Here is a 15,828-nt window from a genome sequence, read left to right as displayed (position 1 = left end):
CATTTCTTGTAAGACTGCTCTGGTGGTGGTGAACTCTCTCTAGCTTTTGCTTGTTGGGAAATCTCTCTCAACTTTAGTTGTGAGGCACAGCTTAATTGGGTATAGTATCCTTGCTTGGAAGCTTTTCTCTTTGAGCAGTTTGAATACATCATTTCAATATTCTCTGGCTTGCACAGTTTCTGCTGATAGTCTCCCAGGTATTCCCTTATATGTAACAAGTTGTTTTTCTCTTGGTGTTTTTCAGATTGTTTCCTAGTCTGTAGCTTTTGAAGATTCAAAATTAATGTATCTCGGGGACTTCTCTGGAAGTCCAGAGGTTAAGACTTCACGCTTCCACTGCAGGTTCAGTCCCTGGTCAGCCAAACAAAATATTGTGTTTCAGTGTTTATCTCTTTGGATTCTTTTTTTTTTTTTTGGAACTCTGTGGACTTTGTGGATCTGAATATTTCTTTCCCCATATTAGGGAAGTTTTCAGCCATTATTTGTTTCAATAAGTTTTCTGCCCTTTTCTTGTCTCCTTCATTGACCTCTATAATATGTATAGTTGGTTTACCTGATGGTGTCCTGTAGGTCCCTTAAATTATCTTAATTCTTTTTCATTTTTTTTTTCTATTTGCTCCTCTAACTGGATAAATTCCAGTGACTGTCTTCAAATTTGATTACCCATTTGTTTAGTCTGCTATTGAACCCATCTGTTGACTTTTCAGTTATTCTTCAACTATGTGATTTGTTTGGTGCTTTTAGATATATTATTTGAAATTCTCACTTTGTTCATGCATTGTTATCCTAATCTTGGTGAGCATCTGCATGACTGTTACTTTGAACTCTCAGGTGAGTCACTTATTTCCCTTTCATTAAAGTCTATTTCTGGAGTTTTATTCGTTTAGAATATAGTGTATTTCTTCTTCATTTTCCTTGTCTGTGTTGGTTTCTGTACTTTACATAAACAGCCACCTCTCCCAGTCTTAACAGAATGGTCTCTGTGGGAGATGAACTTTGTCATTCAGCCCAGCCCAAGCTTTTGGTTGCTTCTCAAACCTTCATGATAGTCCAAGCTACCTTCTTTGTTCTTGGTGTTTCTTAGTAGTTGAGGGTGTTGTCAGGACTGGTCAGTGTTGCAGCGGGGAAGAGCACAGTCAGCACGTAGATGCAGGGTGATTGGGAAACTGACCCCTCAGATGGCAGGTGGGAAAGTGAGCAGTTAGGTCCGATCCTGGGAGCTAGTGGTTTTTGCCTGCTCCCTCTGCACTTGGCTTAGGTGCATAGCTGCGGGGGTACTTGTACTCCAGTGCCTGCTAAGAACTGCTGCTACGTCCTGTAGGCCTTGTGAATGCCAGTCCTGGTGGCTCTCAGAGCCAGATAGTCTTCAGATCTGTCCCCTGGGTGGTAGGTGCTGATGCTGGAACACAGATCAGTGTACCAGCTCCTCCCTGGAGACGTGGGTGATTGGAGCAGGCAGAGCATGGATGCAGTGGCTTTCTTGGTCCCTGGGGAGGATGGCAGTTCCCTGTGTGCTAAATTAGAAGCCTGACTCTAGGCAGCCTTTTAATATATGTAAATAGACCCTTTTCAGGGGAAAGGCTTGGAGTTGGTGAGTCCTCTCGAGCTGGGTAAGAACTGGCTGTGAGAGTCTTGTGGGTTTCTTGGACACCACAAAACACCTTAAAACAAGGTGTTTGGGGCATGGTCTGTTCCGAAGGTGAAAATCATAAAAAGGGGAGGTGCTAGATGTGGGGTCCGAACCCTTTGCTCTTCAAGGTGAATTGTGGAGGTGGGAGTGCCCACCAGATTGTGTGGTGGTGTGCCAGAGTTAGGGTTTCTGGTAAGTCTTATGTCTGAGCCTTTCCTGTCCATTTCAATGTGGGTATTTTCTTGTCTGCTCAATGTGTGAGAGTACCTCAGCTAGTTTTTTCTTTTAGAAAAACCTGCTCGGTGTGCAGTGGTCTGTGCCATATGTCCATGGGAGGAGGGGAAGTTCAGGAGCCTCCTATAGCATGGTCTTAGTCCTAAACCCTCAGATAACTTTTAACACTTCCTAGTATTACTTTTCCCCTCCTCTATCTTCAAAGCCCTTGTCTAAATCATTTATTGTGTTGTTTCAGTTTTCTAGCTTGGGGATTGTTAGCTTCTTTTTTTTTCCCCCTCTGTCAGTCAACTTAAGTTCTAAACAGTATTCTTATTACTCCAGATGAGGTTAGGGTCTGTTTCAAGAGCAGTCAGTCATCTGTTTATGCAGCGCAGCAGGTGGTCACGTCATCCGCCATGCGTGTGAATACAGCCTGTGAAATGTGACATGCTCCCCTGCAGGCTGCCTGCTCCTGCCTCCCCAAGACCCTCCCAAATGGAGTCTGTTCAAATATTCCCCAGGTGGGTAAGTATATCAGTATAGATAGCAAACAGGAAGATGGTGGGGTGGTTTAGAAAAAGTGTTTTTTTAACCAAATCTGACTGACCTCTCTTTGTATTTTTTTCCTCAAAATTTTCTGTTGTTTTACTCATCCTAACACTCACTTTGAAAAAGTTACCTTAAGTAAAATCTGTAATTTTTCACACACTGCCAAGAACAAAGTAACCCTGCACTGGCTAGCAGAAGCTGTCACCATTTAGGACAAGACAGTATTCACAAAGCATACTGCCTGGCAAAAACCACTACAATATTGTAAAGTAATTAGCCTCTAACTAATAAAAATAAATGAAAAAAAAATCTTGAAACAGGCAGAACTCCTTCTATTGTGCTTTGCTTTATTGCATGTCACAGATACTAAGATTTTTATAATTTAAAGGTCTGTGGCAACCCGAACAAATCTGTTGGTGCTGTTTTTCCAACAGCATTTGCCCAGCTTGTATCTGTGTCACATTTTGGTAATTCTAACAGTATTTCAAACCATCTGCTAGCACAAAGATGACAGCTCACTGAAAGCTGCAGTGATGTACCCTTTAATTAAGGTATATATGTTGTTTATTTTTTAAGATGTAATGTTATTGCATGTGTTAATAGACTGTGGTGTAGAACACCTATATTCACTGGGAAGTCCAAAAATTCGTGTTACTCTTTATTGTACCATTTGCTGTATCGCAGTGGTATGGAACCAAACCTGCAGTGTCTCTGAGGTCTGCCTGGATTAGGAAGTATTAGAAAGCCCTAAAAGGATTGTTTCAATGTAGAGTATTTTGCTTGTTGTTAATTAAATGAGTAGGTGAGTCCCATATAATTTTGACTTGATTTTCATTCCTTAGAAGTTAATTTTCACAATGTGTAACTAGAAAAAGGGAAAACTCTTTTACTTCTAAACCTCTAGAGGTTCCTACATTTTGTGGCAGGATTTCTGTCAGTATTTTAGATAGTACCTGTGATCTGATGTAACTTAAGAAATAACTGCACACAACACTCCATAAACAGAAAGTGTTAAGCTGTGTGACCAACAGCATGGTAATTGGACTGCTGGTGTTCTCCTGCTGTGCATGAGGAAAGGCTGATAATCCAGAGGCAGTGCCTCCTTTAGAAATGACAATAGTGCCAAAGGCCAGTCCTTACTCAGAAAGGTCAGATATAGACAATCCACATGTACAATCATGCTGACAGGTAAGTAGTTGAAAGAAATTATAAAATGAAGTCCTAAGTAAGAAACCTAGCTCTGCAGCTTAGTTTTGTAATTGAAATATAGTTGATTTACAATGTTGTGTTAGTGATGTATACAAAAGTGATTCAGTTATGCATGTGTGTGTGTATATATATATATAAACATACATATATATACATATATATACACACACACTTTTTCAGACTCTTTTTTCCCCTTATAGTTTATTACAAAATAGTGATTATAGTTCCCTGTGCTCTATACAATAGGACCCTGTTGAATAGACTGGTATCTTCAGTTGGTAAAACAGACAGTGTTACGTGGACCTTTATGAAGGTTCCTCACTGTTCCCACTGTCTCCAAACAGAAAGCTTTGTATTAATCCCATAAATCAGCACATAATTTTTCTGACTAGCTTCATACCTAAGTGTTAGTGGCAATTGATGTAACATACCGCCCAGTGGGTTAGTGTTTTCTCAAATTGCTCTTGCTTTAAAAGAGGCTTCTGTCAGAAATGAAACACATGGCACTTGGAAACTTGATTTCCATACAAATGTAGAATCTTGATTATGCATACTGTTTAAAAATGACACCATACCGAGGACAGAGAGAGAGTATATATGTATGGTAAAAAGGCAAGTGAATGAAGCTATAATTTTTATTTCATTTCTCTTAATACATCCACAGCTATTTCCACCTAAATAGATCTTTAAAATAAGCATACACAGGTATTGACTATTATCTACAAATATTTATTGTAACACTTGAATAGAACTACAGGAAGCCCTTGGCACTGATAGAAAATATTGATTCACTGTTAGGTTACAAAAATTTATACATAGCAAAATTTAATGCTCTTTACATAAAAAATATTAGACTACTTAAACAAAACTTTCAAAAATTCCTGGTAAGAGCTACCAGAATTAGAAAAGTAAAATTAGGCTTTAGACACTGCCTCTTCTAGAACACTGGACTCAAACAGCACCTCCACTGCTGGAAAAAATATTTAGGTCTTGTCATGCAACAGGAAAACGAAACACCAAGCTATTCTGGAACAACTGTTCTACACAGAAAAGATCGTCTCCCAATTTAGAAAAAGAAAAAATAGTCAAGATCCAAATAGGCATTTTTAGGCATTAACAACACCACCAACAAAAAGAATCCAAATGAAATATTATACTTGCTGTTCAATTTTAATAGCATCTGATAAAGGTATGCTTCCTTTCATTTTAACACATTTCTGCACGTGGATATGTTTAAAATCCAGGAAACAGCCAAACCACAAGTTAATTCTTAACATGAATATACATAGTTAACCCTATTATATTATGCAGCCCCCTTTAAAAGCACTGATGCACCCAACAGTTATATGTATCATTTCATAAAGAACAACACAAAGTTTACCATCACTAATACCCAATACCTATAGTCACTTAATGTTCTGAAACACAATGATTTAGAAGGCAAGTTTCTTTTTAAGATGGCTTAAACTCAAGCATTTGGGTTTTTTTTTTTTTTCTTTTCCTGAACATTGAACTTTCTTATTCCAGGAAACTTAAGATTTAGATAAGAAAAAGTGAAATAAATATCAAACCTAATTGAAATTACTTCAGTATTCAAGTCTATAAAAGTAGGAGGTCTGTGGTCTGTTGGTAATTAGGTTTTGGATAGTTGGTATGAAACTGTAAACTTGCTATTCAGACCACATAAAAATGGTTTTGAGTGGTGGTCATTTTAATAAGGTAACACTTCTTCATTAAGAAAAACATTTGTGAAGCAAAATTCTTTGAAGGATTTGGGGTTGCCTATTGTAAGTTCTTAGAAATTGAAAACAAATATTAAGGCAAAGCTGACATTTATTTAAAAGAAATCTATTACAAAATTGATTTTGGCTAGCTTGTCAGTCTGAATCTAGCTTCATCCATGGTAGGTAATGCAGAATTATTATAGTGGGCTCAGTTTAGCATTCTTGAGGGAAAAAAAACCTTTCTGATTGGACCAGGAAATTAGTATGTTCTGGACTTAGAGGGGTGGGGAGGTCAGCTTATATTTTTCTTCAAGGGTCAACTCTAAGAATCACTTTATCTTTGAGCCAAAGTTTCATACATGTCAGCTGTCAGAAATGGAATGTCACAGCAATTCCATTTTAGTTCCTATTTAGATGTGTTTGAGGACAGATGGCAGAAGTGAATGTGTGGTCATACTGCCTGATGCTGGTATGGCATGGTCCTTATCAAGGGGTATCATGTATTTTCACAGCCTGTCTTGGTAGGATTGTGAACATGCCAAAAATTTCAAAAGGATAAATATTCATTTTGTTGAAGTGTTGCCTTTTAAAATGGCTCCCATGAAACCTCCAATATCTGTTGTAAAGAAAGAGAGTTACCTACTGGAAGGTTTTCCTAGAAATACATCCCAGCAGCTTGAGACAGACAGTGAAGTGTTTGGACTTCTACGTGAGTTTGTTTGGTGGGGTACACATCTGTACTGCAGAGCAGCTGTCTGATGATTTGTCAGAGCTGTAAATTCGTTGGCTGAGACCCTCTGGCAAACATTTATGTGTAAGAATTGAGTTGTTCTTTTGACCGAGACTGGATATCTTGCAGTTCCTGTTCTTCCTTTGCTTTGATATCTTGGTAAGCCTGCATTTTGCTTGCATCCTTTAAGTAAGCCCAGTTAGAAGACAGTATCATGAGGAAGTGGATCTGGAAAAGAAGGGTGAGCATGATGGCTAGTGAGCATGTGAGAAGGCAAAGCGAGCTGTGAAGGCAGATTAGACGCTCTGTGCTGTAAAAATGGAGAGGGTTATTCCGGATTAATACTCATTCTGCTATCAGGCATCGGAGACTGAGTGCAAGCTCTGCTAGGACGCTTCATATTAAAAGGGTGAAAAAAGTTAGTAAACAAACATAATGAACCAGGAGAAAATGGCCCAAGTTACTGTTAAGAAAAGGCAAAAATGAAATACGACAGGGTGCTTTTTACCATTTTAAGAGTCACTTTAAAAACGAAGGCAAAAGTTCAGAAACACACTGTGTGGTTATTTTGGAATGAGTGTCGTGCAAAGATCTTTCCTATCTGTGGACAAAAATCAATTTCCCCAAAGGCCTGAAAGTGTGAACGGTGTTTATTTTGAGTAAATAATATAAAACTACATACTTAACATGGAAAAATTAAGTAAATGCCAAAACCAAAATTAAGAACTATCAGCAAAGCATGCAGACTCCGTGTTAACACACTTTTAGTAGTGAAACTAGTTTTCGTGTATAACTGCCGTGATTTCATTTCACAAAACGTCAGAATCGTTATGATCATTCTTTACAGTTTGATGTGGCAAATGCTTCTTTCCCGCTTATTTTCCTCATCTTTCCTGCAAAATCTATATATCAAGTTCCTTCTCAACATATTGGAGACTTTCAGATCCAAGCACAATTACTTTCCCCATTAGAATCTTACGTGCAGTTTGAGAAGTGGCTATGAGGAATCAGTTACTACTCACCCCAATCCAACACTGTGAGGTTATCCATTCTGTGGGCTCTGAAACGACTGATGGTGTTGTATAAAAATAAAACTACATATAAATATTTTTTGGGAGATAACAAGTGAGCTCTTCAAATTTTCATCAGCTTATTTGAGGGGCATTTATTTGGTAGTGAGCCCTAAAAGTACTGTAATTAGATTTAAAATATATTTGTAAAATATTTTCCAGACAGAGTCTGAGAAGACCAAATCCAGATGAAAACGGTTCTCTTCCAATTCATCTTCAGCGCTTGTGTTCATTACTGAAATGGGTTATCAAGCAAGCAAAAATAATGGAAAACACAGGTATTCCAGTTTTAATACTTCACTTAGAGATACTGCTCAGAGTTTTAAGTTCAAAGAAATTGTTTTTCAGTGGCTGCTCACCAATGTCAGTAAATAACTGAATCCTTTCCACAAAGTGGAAATAGCCAGATCTCATCATCATTTCGGAGTTCATGTACGGTAAGTCATTTGATTAATCTACCATGCAAAATGAGTTGACTAAAGCGATTTACAAATTACTGTAACAAAACTGCAGAAGCCTAGGCTCTGCTTTAGTCTGGGGGTCAGTGATACTTCACGCTACAGAATATAGCTCTCTAAAGCTCCTTATTGGCCTTATGCAACTTAGAACTTAGTGCAGCAATCTTCCCGACTCTTAAACTTCAAAACCGCATAGTTATATGTAGTAGCCATCATGTAGATCAGCTGGTGGAAGAGAACAGAACAGGACAGTAAGATACAGTTAGTGCGGGCTGCTGCCCTGACGCTTCTAAACTTGGCCGGGGATGGGAGCCAGCTCAGAGCCTAGGGTGTTTCTTTTTTGCCATTTGTAAGCCCATTATTTCTCTCTCACTCAAGCTTCTGGAGACACATATATGATATAAGTCATCAGCCCAGAGAACAGGTCCCCACCCTGAGGGAACAGAGGGTTGCCTCCACATGGGGAGGGATGACATCAAGGTTAGACAAACTCTGAAGGACTCACTTCCTCATTTCTCAGCACTTGAGGTTCTCCCTCACTCTACCCACCTTAGATCTCTGGACACCACAAGCCATGCCCTCCCAAGTTTTCGGTCCACATGGATACACACAGACACACGCTTGTGCGGTGGCATCTTCTGTATTTATGAATCTGTCCTTGTGCTAAAATTTCCCTAACTCTCCAGTCAGCACTCACGGCCATGCGGACGCACAGAATGCCGGAAAGCCAACACACCCAAGGCAACGCTCTGCCTTCCTGTGGCAGCTGTAAACAAGTGTCCTTTTCATCATGTCTTTGGTGCCCTGGTTTCTGCATTTTTGTGATCTCACTCTTTCTGTGGTCCCTCATGAGAGTGCTAGAGGGTTGTCTAGAGTTCCTAAGTGCAGGGAGACTGTGAGGGGCCTGATGGAGAAAATATATGTGTTCAGCAAGCTCCAGTCAGGCCTGAGGCACCCTGCTGCTGGCCGTGGGTACACTGTTCATGAATCAGCAACATATACCCCACAAGATGCCTTTAAACGGAGGCAAAAGGGTTCTTCCCACCAAATCTGAATCTCATCACCTACCATGAATGCCAAGACCAGCATCATCCTTCCTGCAAGCTAGACATGGGGTACGTTTACACAGGGGCACCTGAACCGAGGCCGAGTCCCAGGTGTGTTGGCTGGAAGGGAAATCTGTCAGGACAGTGCCTGCAGGGTACGGGGCCAGCACTCACCAGGGCAATGACGGTGGCGCCAGCTCCGGCACAGGCCACGATGAACAGGTGATAGGACATGTAGAACTAGGAGAGAACCGGGCACCGAGGTGAGCATTCTGCGGGGGAGTGATGGCCTCCTCTATTCTGGGTGCGCTCCCTTTGCCTCTGTAGGGCTGATTTCTGAAGACCGGGCACATGCTGGGCTTACCTGGGGAGCTTTCAAAACTTGGCAAGAGGCTGTACCCCAGGCCAATTACATGGGAGTAGCTGGGGCTGCTCCCCACGAACAGGGTATTATCCTGCTCCTGCATGCCTGCCACCTGCAGCCCAGATCATGGATGTGCACACCCAGCAGCCAGGTAGGTGGGCCCTGATTATTGTGGTTGCTCCTTACTTCCAAAACCATGTCAGGATCATCTTAAATGCAAGCTCCCACCAGTGCATTTGAGAATCTGCTTTTATATACAGTTATAAGCCAACGCCTGAAGACTATTCTAGGGCAGAGAGATCTTTCAACCATAGTGTGTCAGGATTTACTGCTAAGTAAGGATGTACAAGCAATAGTAGCAACCCAGTCTTTAGACAAAAGACTAAGTTGTCAATGTATAAAAATTCAGTTGTATACAAATTGAGGGCAGTCCTCTCTGGGAAAATTTACGTTGGTCCTGTGACAAATGTTCTACTTTGAAAAATGATCTGAAGATGAAAGAGAAGACTCGAGATATATTCAGATTGGGCAGGATTGGGATCACTCGCCAAATATCGCCAAAACAGAAAGCTGTCTGATGGCGCAGGACCGTCACTCTGGATTCAGCCATGGGACAGGGCCATTGTCTGGGTGGAAAATGGTGGCTCAGAGCCCTCTCGTGGTCATTCTCCCTAGGAGCACCCTCTGTCTCAGCCTGAAGTGCCCAGTGGTCGTCTAGGACCAGCTGAGGGGCTGGGGCCTACCTCGTTGGTGTTGCAGATGTTTTCCAGGGCCGAGCCACATATTCTTCCTGGGAAAGCATTCCAAGGGATGATTCCTAGAAAGTGAATCCCAGCAGGTTAGTGATTAGCACAAACGCCAGTGTCCCTGCTTGCACTGGGCCCCTCCACTTTCAGAGGCAGTTACAACACAATCACGTGCTATGCTCTTCATCAGCAGTTGATGTATCTGCCTTCTGCAGCAGAAACTTTCTGGAATAATAAAAAGTCCTATTTGGACAACAGGGCAAGAGCAAAGGCAACTAGTCCATAAGAGAATTAGACAAATTATACTTTGGTTAGTTGAGCTGATATTCATGAACTCGAGTTCAACAGCTGCAGGACACCCCCCCCCACCGCCCTTATAAGGCATTTCCTCCTGAAGCCAAACACATCTCGCCCTAAACTTCATGGTCTGCGTCCTTGCACCTCAAGCTCTTTCACCATGGTTGGCCCTGACTCCGTTCTGAAAGGGAGAGGCTATGCTCAGAAAGGTTCATGGCAATTTGACAGAGGAATTTGTTTATATTCTGTAATCTGCACTTCCATTTTTTATGTCTTTGCTTTTCTGTTCCTTTTTGTTGTGTTTTACAAGTATCTCAGAACTACTTCTGGATGCAAAGTCCAATTGGAAGCTTGGAAAACCACTGTACTTCCCCAGAGAGTGAGGCCAGCTCAGCCTGTGGTGTCTTTGCTATATCCAACTCCCCTCTGTGGTCACCTCGTCCACATGGCAGCTGCTGCTTTTTCTGCCATTAATGCCTCAATGTGCCCTTAAATATGAAACACACCTCAAGTTCTCTTGTCTCCCAGGAGGTCAGAAAGCAGGATACTTAAAAACTATTCCTTCTACCTTTGTTATGGACCAGTAGTAAGTCTTTGTTTCAGGAGAATGGGAAATGATGAAACCACTGATTTCAAGAACAGAAGATTTTTTAAATGATTACTGATGACCAGACATTTGTAGTGAATGCTGAAGAATAGAGAAATGATACATGCACCTAGATATTCATTTACAAATATTTTAAAAATCAACTTGAGTTTCTGTTTTCCATCTATCCTAAAGAACAGTGTGGTTGAACCTTTGGCTCTATGAGAGGAGATCAGTGCAAGGGGCATTTTAGGTTAAGTTTTGTATTATGGTTCAAGGTAAGATGCTGAGGATAAGCCAGACAGGAAGAAAGCTCTTCTAGAAAAGCTCTGAAAGAACAATTATTTCCTCTTCAATTCTAATGGAAAACTTTTCCCCCCTAGTTGATCCTGCCAAGAATAGGATTTCCACCATCCTGGACAGAAGTACTGCTGAAACTGCCTTTTCTCACTCACGAGGGATGTCTGGTTTGCAGTGATGGACAGGAGGTGCCATGGCCCTTTCGGTGGCCTCTCAAGATGAACTGAACTTAGGTAAAAGTGCCCACTCAGGAAGATAAGTTTGAATAGGTATCCAGTGCTCAGCTTTGTTAGAGTCCCTTTGGATGACTTTAAAATATGCCCGGATTTCAATAGCCAGGACATGGAAGCAACCTAGATGCCCATCAGCAGACGAATGGATAAGGAAGCTATGGTACATATACACCATGGAATATTACTCAGCCATTAAAAAGAATTCATTTGAATCAGTTCTAATGAGATGGATGAAACTGGAGCCCATTATACAGAGTGAAGTAAACCAGAAAGATAAAGACCAATACAGTATACTAACACATATATATGGAATTTAGAAAGATGGTAACGATAACCCTATACACAAAACAGAAAAAGAGACACAGATGTACAGAACAGACTTTTGGACTCTGTGGGAGAAGGCGAGGGTGGGATGTTTCGAGAGAACAGCATCGAAACATGTATATTATCTATGGTGAAACAGATCACCAGCCCAGGTTGGATGCATGAGACAAGTGCTCGGGCCTGGTGCACTGGGAAGACCCAAAGGGATCGGGTAGAGAGGGAGGTGGGAGAGGGGATCGGGATGGGGAATACATGTAGATCCATGGCTGATTCATGTCAATGTATGGCAAAAACCACTATAATATTGTAAAGTAATTAGCCTCCAACTAATAAATAAAAAAATATGCCCAGATTTTATGTTGTCATTGAGTCTCCAGAGCCACATCTCCTCTCCTGAATCTTCAAAGTCTCCACTCACATCCTGAGTCTCCAGAATCTCATCTCCTGAGTGTCCAGAGTCTTGTCTACAGTCTCCTCTCAAGACTAGCCTAGGTCTTCTCTCCTCTCCTGAGTCTTATCTCCAGAGTCTCCTGAGTGTTCAGGGTCTAACCTCCAGTCTCATCCCCTAAGTCTCCTCTCCCAAATCTCCTAACCCTCTTCTCCTCTCCTGAGTCTCCTTTCTCGATCTCCTGAGACACCAGGGTCTCATCTACTGAGTCTCGTCTGCTGAGTATCCTAGGTGTCCTTTCCTGAGTGTGCTATCCCGAGTCAATAGTGTATCCTGTCCAGGGTCTCGTCTCCCAAGTCTCCTGTCTCTCAGGCTCATAAGTAGCCTAAATCTCCTCTCACGAGTCTCCTCTTCACAGTCTCCTGTCCTGAGACCCCGGGCTCTCGTCTCCTGAATCACTTGGGTCTCATCTCCCGAGTCTCCTCTCCTGAGTCTGCTCTCCACGGTCTCTTCTCCTGAGACTCCAGGATCTTGTCTCCTGAGTCTCCTGACTCTCTGCTCCTGAGTAGCTTAACTCTCACCTCTTCTCCTGAGTCTGCTATCCAGGGTCTCGTCTCGACTGAGTCTCCAGAGTCTCATCTCCTGAGTCTCCACTGTGTTGTCTCCCGAGTCTCCTAACTGTCTTATCCTCAGTAGCCTAAGTCTCATCTCATCTCCTTAGTCTCCTAAGTCTCCTCTCCTGAGTCTACTGTCCAGTGTCTCATCTCCTGAGTCTCTGGGGTCTCATCTCCCGAGTCTCCTATCCCAAATCTCCAAAGTCTCCAGTCGTGGGTCTCGTCTCCCAAGTCTCCTGAGTTCCTCTCCTGAGTCTCTGGGGTCTCATCCCCTGATCTCCAGAGTCTTGTTTCTTCAGTCTTCTCTGCTTTCCTCTGCTCTCCTCCATCCTAGTGATTATTAGGATTATTATTATTACAACCCTGTAATAATTTAGGCCCACATACACACATAGAACACAAATGAATCACAGGAAGTACCATATTGCCGGATATCCACACAGATCTGCTCCACTCCTGCTGTCCCGTTGGTTTGGGGGGACTTGATGACCTCACAGGTGGACCATATGTTGTAGAACATGAACACTGGCACCGCCGAGAAACCAAACACACCCAGCCAGGCCACTCCCAACACATAGGTGAGGAAGACGAACTAGGACAAGAAGGAGAAAGAATCTTCACCAACCAGTACAATCCCTGGGAGGAATAATAATATATTTCTCCTAATACTGAACTTGCTGGATGCAGTCACTGGACCATAGCAGATACAAGGGAAGTTTTGGAACTTTGCAGTTCCCTATTTAGTAAGGACGTGAGTAGCCAAGGCAGGCTGTCCCTTGTCCAAGGTCACTGAGCTAGCTGGGACAGGGCCTCCTTCAGCCGTGCCTTGTAAATATCAGTTCCACACTTACCAAGGTGTGTGGATGTTCTCACAGGCCACTGCATTAGAACTCTGTTCCAAATTGCCTTTATTCTACGTAATAGATGGGCTGTAGAACAGCCATCACTACAGGAAGCTCTTTCTGGAAAAGAACCTGGGTAGTTTCATGATCCTGTGAAATTACTAAAAAGCATTAGATGCACCTTTACTACATTTACAATAGCCATGAACACAAGCTTAGTGCACAGTAAACCGGATCAAATGCTCATTTCCCTCTAGTCTTGCTTGGTTTTACATCTGTAAGAGTCCTCACCTCAGGACAGCAGAGAGCTCAGATGGTGTCCTCAGCCCTGCAGCCTGGGTGTTTATCTTCCTCCTCCCATGACTTTTTGCCTCCATGTGAGTGCATCTCTCTCAGCTCCCCAGCTGTTTTCTTCACATCTGACCAGTTTTCAAATGCCAGACCCACACATCCAGCTGCTTGGCATAGGCCATTATAAACCCCACTTCAACGTGCCCCCAACTCCAACTCCAAAAATGCCTCCTTCCCACCTCTCCCTCCACCCCTGAGTCTCCTTTTGTGATAGAGCACTTCCTGACCCTGTCTCTTACCGAGCCCCTTTTAAGCTCTGTCCTCCACTAGGCCAGAGGTCAGCAAACAGTGCCCGTGAAAGGCCAGAGAAGGAACTGGTCAGGCTCCACTGGGTTACAGATACGCCTCAGCTTTGCTGAGTGAATGCAATCACAGACCACATGTCAGCAAAGGGAAGCGGGTGCCAAAAACCATACCAGGCAGAAAAAACTTGAATTTTGTATTATTTCATGCATACTCACCATCCCGCTGATGCACCGGCCACAGGCTGTTGTTTTAAACTCCCCATGCAGTTCTTTCACTGCACTTGTGGTGTAGAAGCCTTCTGCCAGCAGAATGATCCCATACAAGAAGAAAAAGGATGCAATTCCGTAGATGACATACTGCATCAGTTGAATTCTGTGAAAAGAAAAAGATCCCAAGTGGTTACATTCGCAGCCTGGTGAACAGACGATTTTGGCCTCTGGAGGGAGGCTGTAAGGGTAGGTGACATCCTGTGACAGCCAGCCCACTGATGGCTTCGGTGGGGGCGCCACAGACAGGCACCCCTGTCCAGACCACAGCAACCTGGGCCCTTCTTCCCAGGGGTGGGCAACTTCCCAGATGAGGGAGATATTTCCTTTGGATGGGGCCCAATGGACTTTTAGTACTTACTAGATGATACTCCTTTGCATGTAAGTAAATGCAGAGATTGACGAGTTACAGCCACTCATCCAGGACACACATACAGCCAGCATTTCAACTTGGGTCCAGTGGACGGCCTGTTCCTTCCACCACATCAGAATGTCTCCCAACCAGGCTTTGTGCTTAATCGTTTTCTACTAAAACCCCTAAGTAAGCATTCATGGCCTCTCTATGGAGTAACTTGGGCAAACACTTTCTGCGCAAGACACTTGTGATAATGTATCAAGTAGGTTTAAGATACAAAAAGTTAATTCACATCTAATTTTGTCCTATGAAAGCCAACAGAAATGCAGATGACAACCTCTGGCTGCCCAGTGGAACCACCTGGTGAGTTAGAGACTATGGGTACCTGGGTCCTATCCCCAGAGATTATGACTCAATTAGTCTGGGGTGAAACATAGACCTGGGGATTTTTTTAAAAACATTCTTCCAAGTTTGAGAGCCACTTATCAACATCACCAGCTAATTAAGCTACCATGCTTTCCCGAGGCTCAGTCACGGTAAATATTTCTTGGTCTTTTTTGTACCCAGTTGGCACTCATTGAATCCCTTGTCCTGCTTGATCCTCCTCACAGCCTCCCAAATGCTGATTTCTTTGAATCACTTCACAAATAAATTTCCCAAGGACTCTTCCAACATGATTCCCTTATTATTTCATAAAAATTCATTCCTGCCTTTCTCAAAGGTCTGGTAGAAAAATATCTCCCAATCACAAGGCACCTAAAGACGTCAAACTTTGAGAGTAAGAAAGGAAAAAGCAAACAGTCAGAGGCAGGGGAAGATACACGAAGACATCAATACACTGCTGCTGGGCAGGCACACTTATGAGAATCCATGCACGGGAGTTGGACACTCAGGAGGGTTCTAGGATAGCAGGGCTGAGGCCATACCCCTAAAAATCCCCCTTTTCTGAACTGGAGGATCCCCGGGGATTTTTCCTCTGCTTGAAGAATGAATGTCCAGGTCCTACTCCTGTAGACTTCGGGTGGGGCTAAGTCCTCCATAGGCTCCTACCAGGCCAGGGCTGGCCATTTTCTCTGACAGCATCAGAAGGCATCTGTTATTCGGGGACCGTGGTAACTCTCTGGGTGGCAGTGTTGCCACCATCCCCCTTGGCCACCCGCGTGTTGTGTGTGCACCGTCCCATTCCCCAGGCGTGGTCCTATCCCAGGTCCCCAACACCCACTGCACTCCTGGCCCTTTCTTTTCCCTTCTTTCCTGGCCCTTTTCCTGTCTGCCCCTGGGGAG

At 43.0% G+C, this 15,828-nt stretch overlaps 1 protein-coding gene across 5 annotated transcripts in view; it reads right to left on the bottom strand.

Annotated features, from left to right (window-relative positions):
• Positions 1–4,225: 4,225 nt before the first annotated feature.
• GPM6B (glycoprotein M6B) overlaps positions 4,226–15,828 on the bottom strand; it is a 157,356-nt gene continuing 145,753 nt past the window's right edge. For 3 of the 5 annotated variants that reach the window (XM_043896779.1, XM_043896775.1, XM_043896777.1), the window contains 5 exons: positions 14,139–14,295; positions 12,905–13,076; positions 9,740–9,813; positions 8,807–8,872; positions 4,226–6,286 (listed from right to left, as the gene is read on the bottom strand). In XM_043896779.1, the coding sequence (XP_043752714.1) occupies positions 6,137–6,286; positions 8,807–8,872; positions 9,740–9,813; positions 12,905–13,076; positions 14,139–14,295 (619 nt within the window). In that variant the 3' untranslated portion in view covers positions 4,226–6,136. Of the gene's footprint in view, positions 7,812–8,806; positions 8,873–9,739; positions 9,814–12,904; positions 13,077–14,138; positions 14,296–15,828 lie in introns of all 5 variants that reach the window. The other 2 variants (XM_043896776.1, XM_043896778.1) reach the window with 1 other exon arrangement.

The sequence above is a fragment of the Cervus elaphus genome, chromosome X (assembly GCF_910594005.1).
Source record: "Cervus elaphus chromosome X, mCerEla1.1, whole genome shotgun sequence".
Lineage (NCBI taxonomy): Eukaryota > Metazoa > Chordata > Mammalia > Artiodactyla > Cervidae > Cervus > Cervus elaphus.
This window is presented reverse-complemented; position numbering and strand designations above follow the sequence as displayed.